Raw genomic sequence first — 20,535 nt, forward strand, 5'->3', positions numbered from 1 at the left:
GTTTTAGCACTAAATCATAGATTCTATGAAGTACCGCAGGTCTGTTTGTTAGTAAAAACTAGAAATAAAAAGCAACTTTTTCACTGTGGGCTGTTTGTTTTGTCCATTTTAACCTAAGAAAATGTCATCAGTGAAAATGTCAATCCAGTTTTGTCTTCATAGGTATCAAATTAATAAAGTGATAGGAGTATAGTGTTTGATTTTTATTACCTGCTAACAGCGTCTATTTAATCAAATCCCACACTTTTGCACTATATCGGTGTATTTTTAGTAAATAATATCCTATACACGAGGTCATGGATTAGCAGGCCGCGGTCCGAGCCCAGACCCACCTGCTGGCTAATCCGGACCCAACCCGATTTAAAACAGTTATAACTTGCCGTGTGTCGTTCGAAGAAAGTGTATAATTTTGCTCGCGCTGCTTCTCCTGTTTGTACGGTAAAGCCCTCCAGAGCTTTCGGGACCAGGCTACACCTCATACAAATTAGTCAGTGCAGGTTTTTTATAAAATATGTGAATCAGGAAATTGTCTATATACCAAATTGAATGATTGTTGTTCTCTACTTAAAAAAACACTTTAAATTTAAAAATGTAAAATAAAAATGTAAAAACAAATCAAAATATAACATGGATACATAATCACCTAATTTTATTTCAGTGTTAAATTATGTTTTAAGTTACAGACTTTACTGGTTGTTGAATTTCTTTATTTGGATCCCGCTGAGTTTTAATTGTTTACTCCTGTCCTATACCGTAGGTATCAATACAGTTATAACAGCATATCATTATTGGCTTGCATATACTATTTTTTAGCAATATAAGTAAATTAAATTTACTGAAAAAAACGGCGTATTCCACAGGCTTTTTTAACCTGCAGCCGGAACACTGTTATGCTTAATGGGTGGTCTTATTACCAAATATATGTCCTAATTTAAAAAGAGAGGTCAACTGCATTCTGTTTAACTGTGCTGCCTTTCTAGAGTGGACTGCCAATAGCTTTATGTTCTTCGTCTTTACGTGACCCATTTGGTCCCTGTCTTACTGTATGTATTCAGTCCTGTCTCTTTTTTAGTCAGATACATTGAAGGAGCTGTTGCTACAGCTAATTTCTGTCTCACATATTTTCTGTTTTGCGATGTTTCTCTACCAAGTGAAGCCACTAAAAGACCTGCTGCTATCTCTCTTTACATAACAAGTACTCCTGGAGCAGTGCCCACCCTGATCTGAGTTTTTCTTACAGTTAAGAGAGGGGTTTCCTTAACAGTGTCCTCATATGTATGCCTATGAAGGTTATCGTAAGGTAACTAATAGAGCAATTAACTGCACTGTCATTAGACATCTTTTCATGGGAGAAGATTGCTACAAACTTCTCGTTGCTTAATGCAGTAAACTTGCTTTCTTTGGAGGAACTAACAAAACAAAACAAAGAGAAGGTCCCAGTAGATTAAATGAAAAAAATGACTCAAAGCCATTTCAGGTGTGAGGTCAGAGCACAGGGAATGATTTCAAACCTGTGTTTGGAGAATGCTCATAGTAATTCAGAATATACTGTGATTTGGTGTTATAGTGCTTCAAAGTAATATAAGCTAAAGATTTTACGTCTGTATTCATAAAAGCACATATTTTGACTGGATATTTTACATCAGTTAATGTTTCTCACATTTCAAGAGGTTCTCTATGTCAGGTTGTGTGAAGGTTTGTAGAGGACCCAAAAGCAGATTTAATAATAAGCAACAGAAGCATAAATCCTGAAAAACCTAATCAAGGAACACAGGGACCAGAACAAAGGGGAATACATAGGTTAAGGAGGGAATGAAGAGAATCCAGCAAACAGTTAGCAAAGAGGAGGAGTATAAATGCCAAACTAGTCAAAGAATGGAATAATCAACTAATTGGGAGCAGGTTTGCACAGAAGGATCTGAAAGGGAGCTAGGGGAAAGGAGGCTGGCACAAGGGGGCAACAGAGTAAACAAGAAATGGAAGAAATGTAACTAACTCGCTTACTACTTGTAACTCAAAAAGAAAACTTCAACAGAAACAAAAAGTCCTGAAAGGGCAGAATCATAACATTCTACATGCATCGATGCATATATTCTGGCTTTGTTGCTTTGCAAGTTCTGCATTTCCCACATGAACTTCTAGTGTTAGTAGTCATTGTTGTTAAATTGTCCTACCTTTAAAATTAAACAAAAAAAAAAATCTAGTTACTAAGAGAAGATCATAAGCACTGGATCCAGTACAGTCCTACTGTGAGCCAAACCTTCTAGCTCTGAGCTGGTCTAATTTTGATATGAATCTGATTATTTAGGCTGTTTTTTCTGTTGATACTAAATCAGTTTAAGATGTCTTTTTGTTTTGTTTTTTAAAGTAATTAAAATAAGCGTATTTTAACAACCTCAGTCTGTAATGTTTTGCTGTGAGCCTGTGTGTTTGTGTACAGCTCATTTATACTTCCTTTAGTTTTGTTATAACATCCTAGTCTCTAGATTTGACAGGCTGTCACATTAGATAAGTGAAAAACATTTCTACATGAGTGTAGAATATAATACCTATATGTTTACCTTTAACTTTATTTAGCTAATTTTGTAAATACAGATTTGAGCAAAGCAAATGCCTTCCTGTGAAAAATTGACAATTTATAAACCTGCGTGAAAGAGCCCTCAATGATTCAACTTCCTGTTTCTCAAAAAAGAAGAGAGGAAAAGAGGGGCCTAATCGCTGAATGGTTTTAGTTCTCTTTCTATTAAGAATTGTGAATAAAAGTCATTTCAAGTTAAATTTATCCTCGCATAGCCTCTTAGCTGAGTTACCTACGAGCATGTTGTGTGCACAATGTTTGAAAACTATGGGCTATTTTCTGCAAAAGAAAAAGGTAAAATTTACTTCAAGCCAAGTAGTTCTTTTTTTCTGTTTTTGTAGTTTTAGTTGTTAAAAATGTGGACAATCTTATTTTACATGAAATTCAAGTTTAGTTGAGCTATGTTAAATAAGCTTTTTAAAAGAGGAAAACTGTGAGATGATCTTCCAAAAATGAGTTGTTTGTCTTTAACATTAAAAAAGGATAAAGAGAAAAAAATATATTAAAAATGACTCAAAGTTCTTTTTTCATTATTTTGCTGTTTGTATTTATAATAATAAACTAAACTTCTTAAATGACAAGAATCCAATTGGAATATGCCCTTATATATATTTATACAAACTAGATGTCACATCAATTAACTGATTGGAATTTAATTGCTAATATGTAGTTATACTCAAACTCGTACAGTACTCATAGTTTTCTGCTTACCCAGGACTGGGTTGTGGGGACAGCAGTCTCAGCAGAGACTCCAAGGTCAGACGAGAGGCACAATCCCTCCAGCATGTCCAAGGTTGTCTCCTGGGACTCCTTGGGTAGAAGGGGCGTGAAACAACTCCAGAGGGAGGCATCCAGGGGGCATCCGAAAAAAATCAGGGCAGAAATGCTTCAACTGGTTCAGTTTGAGCATTCATGGATCAGATGTCCTCTGACTGCTGCCCAATTCTCTTTGCACGGGTCCATCATGGTTTTGTAGTTACATTTCTAATTTCAACACCTATGCAGGAGTCTTTTTCAATTCTGTAGGCTGCGAGTCAACTGATATTAACCCCACTGAGCATGTGTTTCACTTGTGAAAGACAAAACTTTTCACAAAAAGACCCACAACCAAACAGCAAGTCAAAGCAGCAGCAGTAAAAGTCCAGCAGAGCATAAAAAATGAGGAAACACAGCGTCTGCCGATGTCCGTAAGTTCAAAGTAATTGCCAACAAAAGGTTTCTAACAGTGACGGCTGCTGCTCTCTATAACAGGGGAGGCTCAATGGTGTTAGTTAAATTCAAACATCATGTATCGCATGAACAAATGTTTAAAACACATGTAACACATCATTACAACTGGTGGTAACAGGTGTTGTGAAGCGCTCTGAAATAATGAACTCCAGAAACCAAGGCAAGAGTTCAACAACAGATGACTGTTGACTGACTTAATGATCACTTTTCCCTCTTTTTTCCTCTTTGAGGAAATCCTCCTCGCTGTCTGGCCACTGTCAGTCAAAAAAAAATCCTAAACTATGTTTGCCAATCAGCATTGAGCAGCCAGCTTCATGACCCGCCCTTCCTCCATAGACCCCCAAAGAGGTTTAGCCTCTCAGGAAGTGATGTATTTTAGAATATTATTCAATCAGTGCTCTACTTTCTCACTGCTTTATGTAAAAGACAAACAATTTCTCATACAGGGAAGGTTTATCCTCCCTTCTATTCAGTGAGAAATTGCCACTAGTTTCTAACCAAAAACTAAGATTCTTTATTGAACTGTTTATTTGTGCTCTTTTTTTCTCAAAGTCCAAAAAAAAAAAAAAAAAAAAAAAAAACACAGGGGGCCTGACAAACTAATTGATTTATTCCTGTTATCTTTGTTCTATTGTATCTTTTTTACTGATGGACATGGTGATGTACTGTAAGAGTGAAAGGGTGGATATTCTCATCCTACAGTTTAACATGAGTTTTATTTTTACTTTGATTCAAAACCTTTGTGTGAAAAAAATAAAGCATAACCTGTACATCTGCTATATTTACAGTATACACACTAGTGTGCAAATAGACATGCTTATAGTGAATAACATCATATTGTTGTTTTTCTGCTGATATTAGCTAATTAATTAGTAAGGCTATCTGCTTGCTCGCTATCCTGCAGTCAGCTGCTTAACAGAAAAGAACAAACTCCGAATCTCCAAATCAGACCACATCTCATTTGTAATCTCGGTCGTCGTCACTGCTTTATCCGGGCTCTGCACAGACTGCCAAACCACATCACACATAACTGATTAAAAACTTTGTGCAAGGTTTTTACTTTTAATTGTCAATTATTCATTTTTGTTAAATATTTTAAAGCAAGATTGCACTTCTGATTTTGATTCTTTGATACTTTTAAGGAAACTTTATCCTTAAATGAAAAACATTTACTGTTTGTTTGTCTTTTTTTAAGGGGCCTGTGGGCTGTGTACTCTTTTTGAGTTTTTGTTGTTTTATATGACCATAAAGTAAACATGGTCAGGTAGACAGTTGGTCATACTTTATGGACATTGTGCATTACACTTTTATTCCACCGATATTTTTTGCAGACGTTTTATATGCCCTCTGTGCATCTAATGGTTTGTACAGGGATTTACACCTAGGGTATCATTTTTCTTCTTTATTTTGTTTCATACCGGCTTAGTGGAGAGCTCTGTCAGTGATGGTAACAAAATAGAGCTGGACAGTCTTGGGGGTCAAAGAGCTAAGAGCAAAGAGAAAGTCATGAGGAGGAGAATAAGAGAAGGATTAGAGGGTCTGTTACCTAGCAACCCAGCATCAATCAGTGAGATGATGTTTGAGGTTTAAAAGTATATGTGAACATTAAAATCAGTATTTTTATTAAATACATTTACAGTGTGCAACCAACTTTGTAGAGGATTATTTTAATACAGCAGCAGGAACAAAGATCCCCTCCTCTGTGCGCTAAACTGGATGAGATGAGTCCAAAATTAAATGTCTTTTGCTGTCACGTAATATCTCAGAAAAGGATTTATAAGTTTTTGGTTGTATCTGTGATGATTGGTGCTGTATTTATTATCAATATTTCTGCTAAGTAAATCTGCTGACCTTTAAACCCGAACAGGTTGTAGGGTGTGCAAAGGTTTTTCAAGCTTAAATAAACATGAAAACTGAATGCATATCTGGTTCAGTCAGAAAATTTTCTATACAAAAATTGACAGGTTTTTGTTATTCTGTTTACTAAAAGACATCTTGACAGGCCACATGCTGTGACTTTGCAATGCATAATCAAGAAAGTGATAATAAATATAAATTTAACCCCACTATCATCTGACATTCTTCTCATTCTTCCAGTTCTTCTCTCTTCATGTACTCTATTGGGTGAGATGTTGATAGAAGCAACATTTTAAATCAACACTGACTGCTGGGACACTGGCGCAGCCTGCAGTGCAGAACAGTTAATGCATGTTTCAATCTGTCAGGGGAAATTAGCAGTTCCAGGCTTATTTTACCTCAGGAAAAATAAAAAAAAGACTGTTTCCAAGAAGGCAGATGGCATCACTGAGATTAGTCCTAACAACATGCAAACATCCCCATGGAGATGTTTAGTTTTTCAAATAAAGCATATTTCTTTTCTCTCATCTTTCATAAAATACAAACATCAGCAGAGCCCTAAATCACAAAGATTCGCACTCTGGGAATATATGTAGTTTGATTTAAATGTCGTTCAGGGGTTGATAAGAATTGGGAAAATTAAGTTTTTCTGGTTTTTTGTTTTGTTTTGTTTTTTTCAATTTTTGCATGCTTTATCGCTTATCCATATCGGCTCCAATCATTATTCTTTGTGCCACTATTTTCATTATTTTTTCCTAACTTATTTCTTTCTGATGTCAGTCCTTTTTATTTCTCCCTGTGTCCTCTCTTTTGAATTACCTTGATTTATTTCTTTTCCATGGATTTTTTTTTATTAAGAAATGTGTCAGAACCCCATATATTATAATGTTATTATCTAAAAATAACACCTTCTTCTCCATATAAGAGCTGAGTTACACTTGGTACAACTTGATTCCTGTCTAGTTTCAGTCAACCATTCAGACTATCATTAGCTGCCCAGTTTCACAGGCAAAGTTCTGTCTGTGTGAAGCTGATTTGGTTAGAGATAATTGGGGTGAACTGTTGAAAGTTTTATCATGGAGGAAGTTGGGATCATTATGAGACTGGAGTGACTATTGATGTTTAAATGAGTGGAAAAAATAGAATTTCTTTTTTAGAAAAGCGACTACTCACATATTTGCAGAGGGATTTTGGCACATAGAGTTGCTGAATATTCAGATATTCCCCTTTTTGCTTGTTTGTGTGTTGTAGATTTCTGGCCTCTGTATTAATTTGCCAAAAGCAACTGATGGCTAAATGTCTAATTTGGATCATGGTTCTCTGTCTCCCTCTTAGCTAATTTCCAGTGATGCAGATGGGGCCATTCACAGGGCGGGACGCTTCAGGGTGGAGAATGGCTCATTAGATGAGGTACCAACAGTATCCATCCATCCATCCATCCACCCATCCATCCATCCACCCATCCATCCATCCATCTGTCCACCTGTCCATCCATCCATCCATCCATCCCTCCATGCATCCATCCCTCCATCCATCTGTCCACCTATCCATCCATCCATCCCTCCATCCATCCATCCATCCATCCATCCATCCATCCATCCATCCATCTGTCCACCTATCCATCCATCCATTTTTTCACCTATCCATCCATCCCTCCATCCATCTGTCCACCTATCCATCCATCCATCCATCCATCCATTTTTTCACCTATCCATCCACCCATCCATCCATCTGTCCACCTATCCATCCATCCATCCATCCATCCACCCATCCATCCATCCATCCATCCATTTTTTCACCTATCCATCCACCCATCCATCCATCTGTCCACCTATCCATCCATCCATCCATCCATCCATCCATCCATTTTTTCACCTATCCATCCATCCATCCATCCATCCATCTGTCCATCCATCCATCCATCCATCCGTCAATCTGGATCAATCCTCACTACCCCTAGATTTTGTATAAAACATTTTTAGAAAAAGTAAATGTGTTTACATTTGTCATAATGTCATTGCCCTATTTAATGTTGTTCATGCCCAAGGATCCTTGAGGGACTGAACATTGTTGCAGCTGGTGACTGAATTCCCTGCAGCACTAGTACTCTGCTTTCTCCTTTAATCAAAAAGCATGACTGTTAGGTTAATTGGTCTCTCTAATTAGCCCTTAGGTATGAATGTGTGTGTGTGACCAACTTAGGATATACTGTATATCTAGTGCTTTATGAACCACTGCTGGTTGTGATCAATCAATCAAAAAGTAATTCATGTTTTACTGACTCTGACCTAAGGAACTATGATACCGTGTCTGTTTAAATCTCAAACATTTTGGAAAAATTTTATCACTGTTTCAGTGGTTTCTCTGAAATTTAACAAAAAAATGCATTGAAATACATTTTCAGACCCTTAAGATTTCCTGGCATGCTATTGCATATTGTCTTTGTGCTAGCTCAGCTGTCAATAAATCATATTATAAGAAAATAATTTTGTAGCTTTTTACAGGCAAGTTCTTTGATCTTGAAACCAAATATTCAACTAGATAGTAGATAGTGGGCTTTTATTGTCTAATGTCATTTTGTAATTTATCTTGTGATCAGTGCTTTTTGCATTGTTTTACTTTTTTCTTGAGAAGAGACCTCGGTGACTCAAAGCTCGACCGTCAGAATAATAATGTATATGTTGTGTGTGGCGATCAGGCTTCAGACTACACTCCAGGAACATGGAGGAGAACGGACGTCCATCTGGAAAATCCAGAGTACCACACCAGATGGTACTTCAAGTACTTCTTGGGAAAAGGTCAGTGTTGCTCTGCGGGGCTCTATTTAGTAAAAAATTCATGCTTACTACAAGAGAGAGTTTAAAATAGACAGAGATAAACACTGGTGTAAAAGATACAGAGATAAGTCTGAGACAGCGCCAGTGAGCTGGCTTACAGGGCATGCAAAAAATAAATCATCCTTTGGATGTCTTACCTGGTCTAAAGAATGTTTATCCTATTAAATCTCTTCAATTTCATCTATAATCTGCCAGCATCAAGCCATATTCCAGCTTAGAGTCTCAACTAAGCTCTAATCTCACATACTAACCATTGGGGAAAGTAGTAGGAGAAATGTAGCCCAGTCTCAATAGTCGGGAAAAAAAAGCTTTCCTCTGCCAGACAAGGCTGTTAACGCTCAAGTGTCTTTTCTAAAATGTCCCACACTGCACATCAAGCTTACAGCAAGGGATACTGTGAGAAAAAAAATGTAAATGAATCACCTGTTGGTTCACCTCTCTGATTTTCATCATTTCAACATTCTCATTACCATGAAACTGTTCCCTGTCTCGGGGTGTAGGTGGCACAACAGAAGATAAAAGTCTGTGTTTTTTAAGCATAATTTAAAAAAGAAAGAGCACTGCTGGCTGAAAGGTGGAGATAAATCACATCCTTGTAAAGGAAACTTAGATAAAAAGCCAACTATGAAGAAACAATACTCATTTCATCCTGCACCCAGGGTCTAATGATGCTGTGGAATAGGGAGTTTCAAAATGAGCCTTGTCTGAACAAAGTTGGCTAGACCTGTTTGGACCACAGCTGAGCCATCTGTGTCTCGCAGCCTGAGCAGGGCTCACTGCATCGCACAGCACATGATCAAACTGGAGGCCACTTCCTGTCTGAAGGAGCACCTACTATCATATAATGACATGAATTCTCATTTTCTTCATTACCAAGTTAAGTCCAGTTTTCTTGCATTAAATAGCCTGCATTTCAGATCAGATGGTCAATAATTAATGAGGTAAAAAAAGAAAACAGATAAAGGCATAAAAAACAGCCGAGACAAGAAAGAAAGGAAGAGATGGGGGGAGGTTTTTATTCATGATAATGTGATTTTGTATGTTATAATGTGCACTCATAAAAGAGACTGTTATATATTGTACTATTTTTGTGTTTGTCATATTACGTTTCATCGTATTTTTGGTATATTTTATATGATACTTTGAATCATATTGTTTATCCTTGTGAAGTAAAGGGAAAAAAATATATGTTTTTGATTTTTTTGGGTTTTTTTTGCAACCAAAAAATTAAGCTTGTGACATGCACTTTCATTCAGGCCCTTTTTTTTAAGCGCATTATAAAATTGTCTTGCAAACATTTTTGACTTCGTAAGTCACACAACTAAAAAAGTCAAACTGTGTGGGTGTTCTAATCTCAGTATAAATCCAGTTGGTCTATGAAGCAGTTTGTTTGAGCTGATTAATGAAAAACCTGTGAAGAAGACTAAAGGAACACTGGTGACAGGTTAAACACGAAGGTGGCAGCATGATGTTCATGGGATGCTTTTTCCATCAGGGAGGGAGAGGCTGCACAGAGTTGATGCTCAGAGCTCATTTCTGACCTGTTTTTAAAGAGAAAATGTGTTTGAAAAATGCTTGATAATAGAGAAGAGCTTCACTATTGAGCAGGAAAGCAGAACTGAAAACATACCTAGCACCAAATAGAAATGGTTTAGGTTCAATTTTGATTACTTTTGGGAAAGGCTGTCAATGCCATAGCCTAAATCCAATTGAGAGTCTGTGGTATAGTTTGAAAATTAATGACCACAAACAATCTTCATCTATAATAACTGAGCTTAAGCTGTTTCACAAAGACAAATAGGACAAAACATTCTGTGTGCGAAGCGGCTGTATTCCAAAAAGCCTCCTCCTGCAACTGAATGCAGTCAGCTTTAAAGTTTGAATTTGCAACATGCAGATAAAACTTTTAAAAACAATAGTTCTGTGGTGTGCTGCATAACATTCATCATCGTGCTTTTCTTTTCTTCAGTCCACCAGAACTATGTGGGTACAGATGCTGAGAAAAACCCTTTCTACCTGTCAGTTGTCCTCTCTGACCAGAACAACCAGCGGGTCCCTCAGTACCGAGCTATCCTGTGGAGAAAGACGGTGAGTGAGCCAACCCTACCATCTCTGTAAACTTTATAATGGGTTATAAAGATTCATAAAAAATTAAAAAAAACTTCCAATTAAACATGCTTAACATTTTCCAATACTTTTTAATTAAGAAAAAAGTCACTTTATAGTCACTTTAATACAACATCTCCAACGCATCGTGTTCTTCAACTATTAGCACCCAAGTGGACAAGTTAATCCTTTGTATAAATATTTCTCCATGCATCATTAAAGCTCTGTAAATAAACCCAAACTGCTTTGTTTGGCAGTGATGTGATTCCACTTTTAAATCCCAGTGTGTGTAGGTGTGTGCAAGTTGCATGTTGATTAATGTTTGTTTGCTGTTCAGTGATTCAGTTACATGATCAGGATATCATGAATCTAATTTTGGTCTGCAGCCTCGTCTGGAACCTGATTAAGGCGGTGGACCTCTGCTGCATGAGCATATTGATTTGTCTTGTTTCTGACAGGACTCTTAACTTGTACAGGATGTTTGTGTTGTCGGCGTTCTGCAACAAAGCAACGCTGCAATTACTTTGCCTGTAATTGAAGAACCTCCAAGTTGTCCGTGCAACCTATTTGGGTAGAATTATACAAGTTGTCTTATTATCATTGGAAATTTACAGAAATCAGGAGGAAAGCATGTTCAAAAATAATTATTTTCTCAAAATAAGTAAGTTACTCTTAGACTCAGTGTTTTAATTCCAAATGTTTGTCATTATTTTTCACTTAGGGAACTTTGAAGATCAGCCTCCCCTATAGCCCAACTAAAACACTATCAGTCAAGTCCATCCTAAGGTAAGATAAAGTAAGATTTAAAAAACTCTAATTATAAAAGCAGTGTTATTTAGTTTTTTTCTTTTTCTTATGTTAATTCTAGGACATGGACATCATGAAGATAAATAATTAGGATAATGATCTAATCTTTAATTATATTATACTGAAACAATATAATATTATATATAAGAATAGAATAGAATTTAATATAATGTACAGTATAATAAATATTTTCTGAAATTAGATTATATATCCATCCACTTTCTGTCACACTTATCCCAACGGGGGTCGCGAGGGGTGCTGTTGCTTATCTCCAGCTCCCTACGGACCAGATTATATATATTTATTTAATTATTCCTTCATTTGTTTTTATTCTTATCATTATATCAATTTCTAATGTTGTTTTGTAATTAGACAAACTTTATTGTCAGTTTGTATGCATAGAGTGTATACAAAACAAAATTACGTTGCATACAGCTTACAACAGTATAATGATATTGCAGTCGGAGTAAGATAAACATTACCAATATAAATTGCTGCAGTTATCAGAATGTAACAATATAAGAGAAAAAGAAACCAGTTTAAAATAATGGAATAATGGAAACATGAAAAGGGTTAGTGGAGTGCAAAATAAATATGGTGCAAAATGCAGTAGAACATTGAGTTGTGTCCTATTTAAAAGGATTATAAAAGTTCAGCCACGTTGTTTGGGCAAAATTCATGTACCAAATGTGATGCAGAGTTTAGAGTTCAATAGTTCAACAGTCTGATGAAAAGACTTAGACTGTAGAGACTAAGAATAACATTGCTGTAACTAGTATCAGTATTAATGCATCCATCAGCTTCTCAGCAAAATGTGAATGTCTCCACAGCTTTTGCTCCTACTTAAAGAAGTAGGATGTATGTTTAATGGAGCATCACCATTCATGTTGTATTTAAAACACTACTTGAGCCTTGTCCCTCTTGGAATTATGTTTTTATTTTTATTTTTTGCTCTTTTTCGCACTGGATCTTGGACTTTTCTTAATTATTATCACAACTTTCACCAGGGGAGACTCTAACTTGCTTAACCCCATTACATCCTTGCACACTTGCCCAGTATCATATACTTTCTGTCACATGCTGCTGTTATTGTAAATATACACAAATTCAAACAACACATAAAATACACAAATAGCTAACAATATGCCAGCAGAATATAGTAATTTTCCCAAAATACTAGATGTAGCTAGAGTAAGCAAGGGGCATATACAGCAACTAGCCCATTTAAAATTGATTTGAAGCATCCTCAAGTGGGTTCAAAACACTCTGTTTTCATACCTGAAGATATGGATTCTTCTTCTTATATCAAAAAAAAAAAGTGCAAAAGGATGTAGGAGCTGATGTCCATTACTCTGTGCTGTGTCACCATAATACCAAAAAACCCTGGTTTTTAATATGAAAAACATTGTTTCTACTATAAAATAGTTGAAATGCCCCAAAACAATAGGACCGTATAATTTCAATAATAATTTTTCAGAAGAGTGGAACACATATTTATTTACAGTAGTTTATAATCACAGTTATAGTTATTTGTGCATAAGATATTGTGTTTCAGGTAGCAAATGGTGTGGGAGACTAGATAAAGGATATAAGAAGGGATATGACAGAGGAGATTGGAAAATTCCTCAGGGGTGGAAAGTATCACAAGTGAAATTCAAACAAGCCCAAATCATTGAAAATTAATGTGAAATCCCCCATATCAGTTCTCATTTTTCAGTATAACTTTCTAAGCCATTTGTCTTCAGTCACTTCTAAATCCCTGCTATTCCTTCTCTCTTTTCTATACCGCGCTTTTTCCAATCTTTCATTTCCGGCTCTCTTTTCTCCTATTACAGCGCAATGAACATGGACAGGTTTGAGAAAGGCCCCAGGGAGATCCTCAACCCGGAGATTCAGAAGGTGAGAGTGACACTGGAGCAACAGCCGCCTCCCCGTTCACAACAGAGCAGCGGTTCATTTCACGCCAAGCCTGATCAGCAACACCTAAACTTTATAATGTCCTCAGGCTGTGTCATCTCTCACCGCTGTGCTGGTTAGTATGAATGACAGTTTTTATTTCCTCTTTCCTCAGGACCTGCTGGTGTTGGAGGAACAAGAGGTATGAAAGGATGAAGTACCGTTTGTCTTATTTGTGCTGTTTTTTAAGTCAGTTTAGTTATGATTATTCAATATATTTTGTATATGCTTTCATGCATAGTTGTTGATCTGATATAGCAGCATTTTTAATGCAACTTGCAAAGTAAATGTCATAATGTGTTTGGTGTAATTTTCTAAACTGTGTGCATTTTTCAGCAGAAACATCCATATGAGCTGTTTCTTTGCTACAGTGATCATCTCTTATTTTGTAGGGTTCTGTCAACTTTAAATTTGGTGTGCTGTACGCCAAAGATGGACAGCTCACAGATGACGAAATGTTTAGCAATGGTAAAAGTCTATTGGCTTACTTTATTGATATTTTATGTCTGTTTTTTGTTGTTGGTGTTTTAATGAAATGTGTATTATATTCAACTGTTTTGTATATGTATTCTGGTGCTCTCTATTTGTCCTTACCTTTAAACTTCTAGAATTAAAATAGGGTGATCTTGTAGCCATATACAACTGAAATACCATGAAACCATGAATATAGTAACAAGATTATTAATATGCATATTGGTTTAAATAGCATTTTTTATCTTTTGTTAAAAGGTTAACAAGAAAATAGTTGAGAAGTGTTTTGTGTGCGAGAGCGTGTGTTTGTTTGTTTTCTGTATTTTTCGGCGTAGTTTTAAATGCTAGGAGTTATTAGCTTATCTTAGTTTAGATTTACCCTATAATAAGGTGAAAGCCCAGCCATTTTTAGATCACACCAAAAGTAATATTTTTTTCCCAAAAAAAGAAACTAATTTTCAAATGTTGTTCCTAAAGTGCTCCTGTGTTTTAAATCAGTGTTTATGTGTCTCAAGCTTTTTCACAGATGGTAGACTTATTTCCTTAAAATTGCATGAAATATGTTATCTGTTTTGGGATGTCACTGCTTTGTTCATCAAGCAACACATTTTTTTATATATATTTTTGTTTTTTTAGTAGAAATGTTCAAATCTCCCCATGGATCCATAATTAGATTTTCCTCTTGGTTGTTCTAGTATATAAATATACGCTGATATCTAACAGGAAATGGAAGGATCTGAATGTTTTTCCTTTTGTAATTACATTTTTATGTTTAATTTAAATCAATACATAGATTTTTGAATCAGATTAGATAATCTGAGTTGATGATATCATTTAATTAGGCACCAAAGAGATCCAAAACAATCCCATGTAAAAATGTGATTGATTGATAAGGTATATTCATGCGCCATCTTTAGTCCCTTTTAATAGACTTAAGTTTGTTTCCCCTCTTTGTTTCTGACCTTTTGTCTTTTATCTCAGTCTGCTTCCAAACCCTTTCTGATGCATTTTCCTTGTGCCGTGAATATAAACCAGGGTTGATCTGACCCAAATATATGACACATAAGCCACCACCTGACAAAGCCTTGAGCAATAGTGAATTTACTGAAATGTTATCTGATCTACCATCTATTGCTCGACAATGCTGTTGCCAGCATGCAGGACACATTTCACGCTTGGCTCACAGTAGTGACACCAACACTGTTTCAAAATTAAAAGTTCTACATTAGGTGAGCTACTCTTGACACCAACAATAATTTTGTAACTGTACTCAGAGCAGAACAGAAATGCAGCACTCAAGACTTCCATGATACCTTTCATAAGTTAATATTTTCTTTGCATTTGAAGAAACGACACATCACGTGTGGCTTTGTCCACCTTTGTTCCAGATCAATGCATTTGTTTCGAATTAAATGTAGTGGACACATACTTTCCAAGCTGTTCCAGGTTTTTCTCGTTTTTCCACATGATATTTTCCCCAGACTTTGATATTATCAAGATGTTCTTTTGTCTTTTTTGGTCTTGATTATGTTTTTTTTTCTCTTTTTTTATGTACACCTGAGTGGGTCCTTACAGACCAAGGCAGAACTTTTCAAGGCAGTTGTGTCCACTGGGTTTTATTTTAGAGTTTCAGACTAAAATGAGCTCAGTAGATATGCAGCTATAAAAAAACAAAAACAAAAAAAACAAAACAAAAACATCTTTCGGGGTTATAGACAATTTTGCAAAGCCCTCTCTTGCACGATATGCTGTAAATGCTGACGAGCTTTTACATTTGTAGAGACGGGGAGCGAGAACTTTGACAAGTTCCTCAACCTGCTCGGTGATACCATTACACTGCAAGGATGGGCAGGCTATCGCGGAGGGCTCGACACCAAGAGTAAGAAGTTACTCCTTTAAGTTGTATAAACATCCTTTTACTGAAAACAGATTTTAAAATATATTTTTTCTTGATCTTGATGTGGTTCCTCCAGATGACACTACAGGACTTCAATCCATCTACACAGTGTATCAAGGGCATGAGCTCATGTTCCACGTCTCCACCATGTTGCCCTACTCTAAAGAGAACAAACAGCAGGTCTGTGTCTATGTGTGTGTAAGGAGAACCTTCAAATGTGTAATAGTGTAAAAACACCTCTGTTATTTCAGTTAAGAAAATAAAGGGGCTCTGAGAGGAAGCCAGGTCTTTGACAGCGTCTAGATACTGCAGCTTTAAACAGAATAAGAGAGAAAAACCACGGTTCTCTTCTTTGTAATGCCTATATATGTGATGTAAAAGAGTGGCTGGCTCGCAGATCTAACACATAATTGGATTTGGTTTAAAGAACAGACACTCTGGCTGTCAGTAATAGGGAACAGTGTGTGCTCATCCTGTGGTTGCTGTAGTGCTGCACGATTCCTCTCCATCTCACCAAAAGAAGCTGCAGATAAACCGTATCCCACCAGGATATTTCATCTCAGCTTGTAAAATTATGTGTTTTTTTCTCTTTGCCACCTATCTGGACATTGTTCCATTAATATGATTTAATATAAGTTAATAGTGTAATGATAAAAAAAAGTAGGAACTCAAGGTTTTGATTATTAGTGAATGATTCCAAATGAAGGGAATTCCTTTTTACAGCTTGGTTATTAATGTGTTCTTTGTCACTTTTCATCAGTCCTCGCCAATTTTGGTATCAATTTGTTGCTTTACTTTTATATTTTCAGCCATTTATTTGCTTTGGACTGATACCAGCAGCCTCCTTATGTTTTTTAATTCAAATGTTCCTTCATTGGCATAAAAAAATCAATCCATCACATTTCGTTGCAACAGATACTTCATGAGAATTAGATTGAGACCATCTCACGCATCACCAATCTTTGTTCTGAAATATTTCCATGTTGTTCTGACTGTGTGTTTAGTATTGTTGTGCTTAAAGAAGTGGGTTTCCCATACCGTGCAATCTTTTGCTGACTCTAACAGTTTGTGTTTTCAGCATTCTCTTGTATTAAACTTAATTTCCTTTACTTGTAAACTGATCAGTTTTGCTGTCTTCTGTAAAGAAAATAATCCAACCATAATGACTCTGCCTCCACCATGTTTTAACTTTGGGTTAGTGTGTTTAGGATATAGCTGTTATTTTTCTTCCAAGCTGCATTCTGAGCAAAAGTTTGACTTTTGAAGTACATAGTAATATGTGTATACAAATGCATGCTACATGTTTAAGATTTCTTTATAAACAGCTAACTAACATGTATGAAAAATCTGCTAAAATAGTTACCAGATATCAGAGTTCCTGTTGGTATCATGATGCAGTGATAAATTATTTCTATATGCTCTGTAAAGGATCAAACAAACGACAGGGAAATTAAATTGAACAGAAAATGTGAATCAGGTCTTTTTGATGAAGCGTCTGCCGCTTGTGTTTCTCTGGCAGGTGGAGAGGAAGAGGCACATTGGAAACGACATTGTTACCATAGTATTTCAGGAAGGGGACGAGGCGTCATCGTCCTTCAAACCATCTATGATCCGATCACACTTCACCCGTATCCTTTACATGGACAATGAATGTCAAAGAAATTAGGTGGCTGTCGACTGCATGAGAACTGCTAGCTCAAGGTCTGAAACGGAAAAGCAGAACACAGAAATTATCTCTTTAAACAACATGCTTAGTTTTCCTTCACTCATTTTTGCAGATATTTTTGCATTAGTCAGGTACAACAGCCAGAATGACAGCTACAGGTGAGTTTAGAGTAGGCTTAATTGCAGTTTTATTGCAAGAATTTTCTTCTCTGCTTTTGCGGTGGATCTCGGAGGTATAAACTGCTCTTTGCTACAGGTTGAAGATTTTCTCTGAGGAGAGCGTTCCACTGTTTGGACCCCCTCTCCCATCTCCGCCTGTGTTTACTGATCACCATGAATTCAGGGACTTTTTATTAGTCAAATGTATGAAAACAAATAAAGCAAATCAGATCTAATATTGAGATCCAATTCATGTATTTCACTTTAACTAATATCTTCATTTTTTTTAGTAATCAATGGAGAGAAAGCCACATTGGAGACACCAACGTTTGCCCAGAAACGTCAGCGGACCCTTGACATGTTGATCCGCTCGCTCTACCAAGACCTGATGCCTGACCTTCACAAGGTAGAGCACCATTTTGGACCGTCAGTCACGCACAGAGAGCAGGAAGGGCTTCAGTTATGGCCCTCCAAGGCATATTTTCCTCAATCCTCCTGTTACCTCAGACACCAGCAGCAGCGTCTGTAACCACAGCTGAGCTGTGTTCTGCTATATCTAACTGCAGCCCCCGGTCTGCCTCCGCATACTGCACCACACTGACTGGAAAACCACTGCAATGCTGACTTTCTCAGCAGGGCTCCCTCTCCTCATATTGCTTTTGTTCTTATTTCTCTTGGGTTTTTTTCCACTTGTCCCCCTTCACCCTGGCCCTAACACAACTCATTTTAAACTGTTTTCACTGCTGCTTCTAAAAACACCCACTGTGGGTTAGTCTCTAAGACCCCTTCTTTTTTTTCCTTTCTCTTTCTCCTGTGTGCCATTTTTTGTGTGTTCCACGTTTAGGTTCCCTTTTCTCCCCAGAACATGTTAAACAGGAGGTCTTTTAGCGACGTGCTCCCTGAGTCTCCGAAGTCGGCGCGTAAGAAAGAGGAGGCCCGGCAGGCTGAATTCGTCAGAATAGGCCAGGTAAAGTCGCAAACACATCAGCACTGTGCACAAGGGTTTTGCAGAGACCAGCATTACACATTTAAAAGTACATACATTAACACAAATCAGGAGGAGCCATGCATCAAAAGATGGAGAATAATAGCTTTTGAGGACTAGGACAAGAGATCCCAAACTATAATCCAGAGTATTAGTCCTACAAGCCTGCACATATTAAAGGTATAGTGAAGGCTTTTCACACATTTTTTAAAAAACCAGCCCTCTCCACTTTATAAAAAAATTAATAAATGCACATGCACAACCCTGTACCCACTCCCGAAAGGGAACACCAATTGATTGCAGGCAAGAGCATGGACTGGCGCATATCCCCCTGGTGCACGCTCTGTTCAAAAGTTGCTGTCTGCATCTCTCATACAAGCTTACTTTGCAAAAGAAGATTTGCAATTTTTCCACTATGTCCGACTCATCTCAGGTGAGTGAAAATGTATTGACAACAAAGAACCGCTGTGAGAACGGCAAGCTTCAATAACTGGCTGAAACCGTAGCTCATCACACATATGCACCTTAAAGTGCACATGCGCAAAAAAATATAGCTACATATGGACGAGGACATAGGACGGCCTTACCTAAACATATCACCAGAATGATTTGCAATTAGGAGGACCACTTATTTTGACGATCCACCTGGAAAAAGAAAATCCTCAACTATACCTTTAAGTGTTGCAGCAATCATTCTGTCTGTCGCTCACAGTGACACTGAGAAGTTAACAGCTCTTTTTAGATGAACTCTTAAAGTGCTCTCACCTCGAAGAGATTCCTGTATTCTCTTCATTTTGCGACCACTTGAATGTCCTTTGCTCTGGCCCTTTTATTTGCCTCGGAGAAAGAGAAAACCTGGATATCTACATTGTGCTGTAAAGCATGAAATGAAAGGCAACTGTGAGAAACAGTTTGCTTTTCTGACTAAAAATGGAATTGATAAATTTTTTTGTCAGTGTTTAATGAATGACTGGACTACACTGAATGCTGCTAAACCATCTACAGTTGGTTGGAATTTATTCCACTATCTCCAGATTTTTTTTATGAATAGTATAATCTTCAACTTTGGATTAAATTTGCAGTGGCTACTGTACACTGATCTCTTGGGGTGAATCAGGCGGGCTGGATGGAAATGGACACCACACAAAAAATAACAGTCATTCATCATTTTTATTTCTGAACTTTTTTTTTTGTCTTCTGCATAAAATATCAATGGAATACAGTATTTTGTGGTTTTTGACATGACCACATATGAAGGAAGACATGTGGAAAACATGTAGAAACTGCAGACCATGCACATGTATTTAAATACAGTCTGTATGTGGGTTTTATGAGATGTTATCTCCTATCCAGGCTCTGAAGCTGAAGACCATCGTTCGAGGAGATGCACCTACAAGCCTTGTTACCACGGGTCTGTGCAGAAAAGAGGTGACAGAAAAACACAACATCAATGTTAGTCTATCCTTAAAAGCCAAACAGGTCCTTAATGATTCTGAGTGGGAGTTTTTTCAAGACGTTAACTGCATTCAATTTGTTTTGTTGATGTTTTTGAATATTATACAGGAGTAATTTATATTTTTTAGTGGGCAGATATTTTGTAAAATTGTGGATCACATTAAGTGTGACAAAAACTAGTTTTCTTTGGCCGAGTTATGTAAACTGCTTTGAATTTCCTTACCATCAGTATATTGATTAAACCATCCTTACATCAAACAAGAAGACTTGCAATATTTCTTCTTACTGTGTGACTTTGAATCACAAAAGGGTTGCCTATTTACGAAATGCCAGGAAAGAGAAGGAAAATTCCAAATCAGTAAATGCATTGAGGATGTCAGCATCACAAAGAACATTACCTCCCGGGCCAACCAACGACCCTAGATGTCTGGAGAGGTTCGGAAATCGCTAAAAGCATAGAACCCATCTTTTCAAGCCTGGTGATAGAGAGGCACAGAGAACCGCGAGTTCAGACTTGAACTGTGCCAACAGA

General features: G+C 37.0%; 1 protein-coding gene across 8 annotated transcripts in view; it reads left to right on the plus strand.

Annotated features, from left to right (window-relative positions):
* The window catches only part of garnl3 (GTPase activating Rap/RanGAP domain like 3), a 112,998-nt gene that overhangs the window by 66,961 nt on the left and 25,502 nt on the right, over positions 1–20,535 (plus strand). For 4 of the 8 annotated variants that reach the window (XM_038308676.1, XM_038308678.1, XM_038308674.1 and 1 more), the window contains 15 exons: positions 7,001–7,075; positions 8,364–8,463; positions 10,472–10,590; positions 11,330–11,394; positions 13,251–13,314; positions 13,487–13,513; positions 13,764–13,839; positions 15,623–15,721; positions 15,816–15,919; positions 17,259–17,367; positions 17,518–17,563; positions 17,661–17,767; positions 17,854–17,969; positions 18,408–18,530; positions 19,902–19,976. In XM_038308676.1, the coding sequence (XP_038164604.1) occupies positions 7,001–7,075; positions 8,364–8,463; positions 10,472–10,590; positions 11,330–11,394; positions 13,251–13,314; positions 13,487–13,513; positions 13,764–13,839; positions 15,623–15,721; positions 15,816–15,919; positions 17,259–17,367; positions 17,518–17,563; positions 17,661–17,767; positions 17,854–17,969; positions 18,408–18,530; positions 19,902–19,976 (1,305 nt within the window). The remainder of the gene's footprint in view (positions 1–7,000; positions 7,076–8,363; positions 8,464–10,471; positions 10,591–11,329; positions 11,395–13,250; positions 13,315–13,486; positions 13,514–13,763; positions 13,840–15,622; positions 15,722–15,815; positions 15,920–17,258; positions 17,368–17,517; positions 17,564–17,660; positions 17,768–17,853; positions 17,970–18,407; positions 18,531–19,901; positions 19,977–20,535) is intronic. The other 4 variants (XM_038308677.1, XM_038308681.1, XM_038308675.1 and 1 more) reach the window with 2 other exon arrangements.

Source organism: Cyprinodon tularosa, unplaced genomic scaffold (genome assembly GCF_016077235.1).
Source record: "Cyprinodon tularosa strain WSP-4 unplaced genomic scaffold, ASM1607723v1 ctg643, whole genome shotgun sequence".
Taxonomy (NCBI): domain Eukaryota; kingdom Metazoa; phylum Chordata; class Actinopteri; order Cyprinodontiformes; family Cyprinodontidae; genus Cyprinodon; species Cyprinodon tularosa.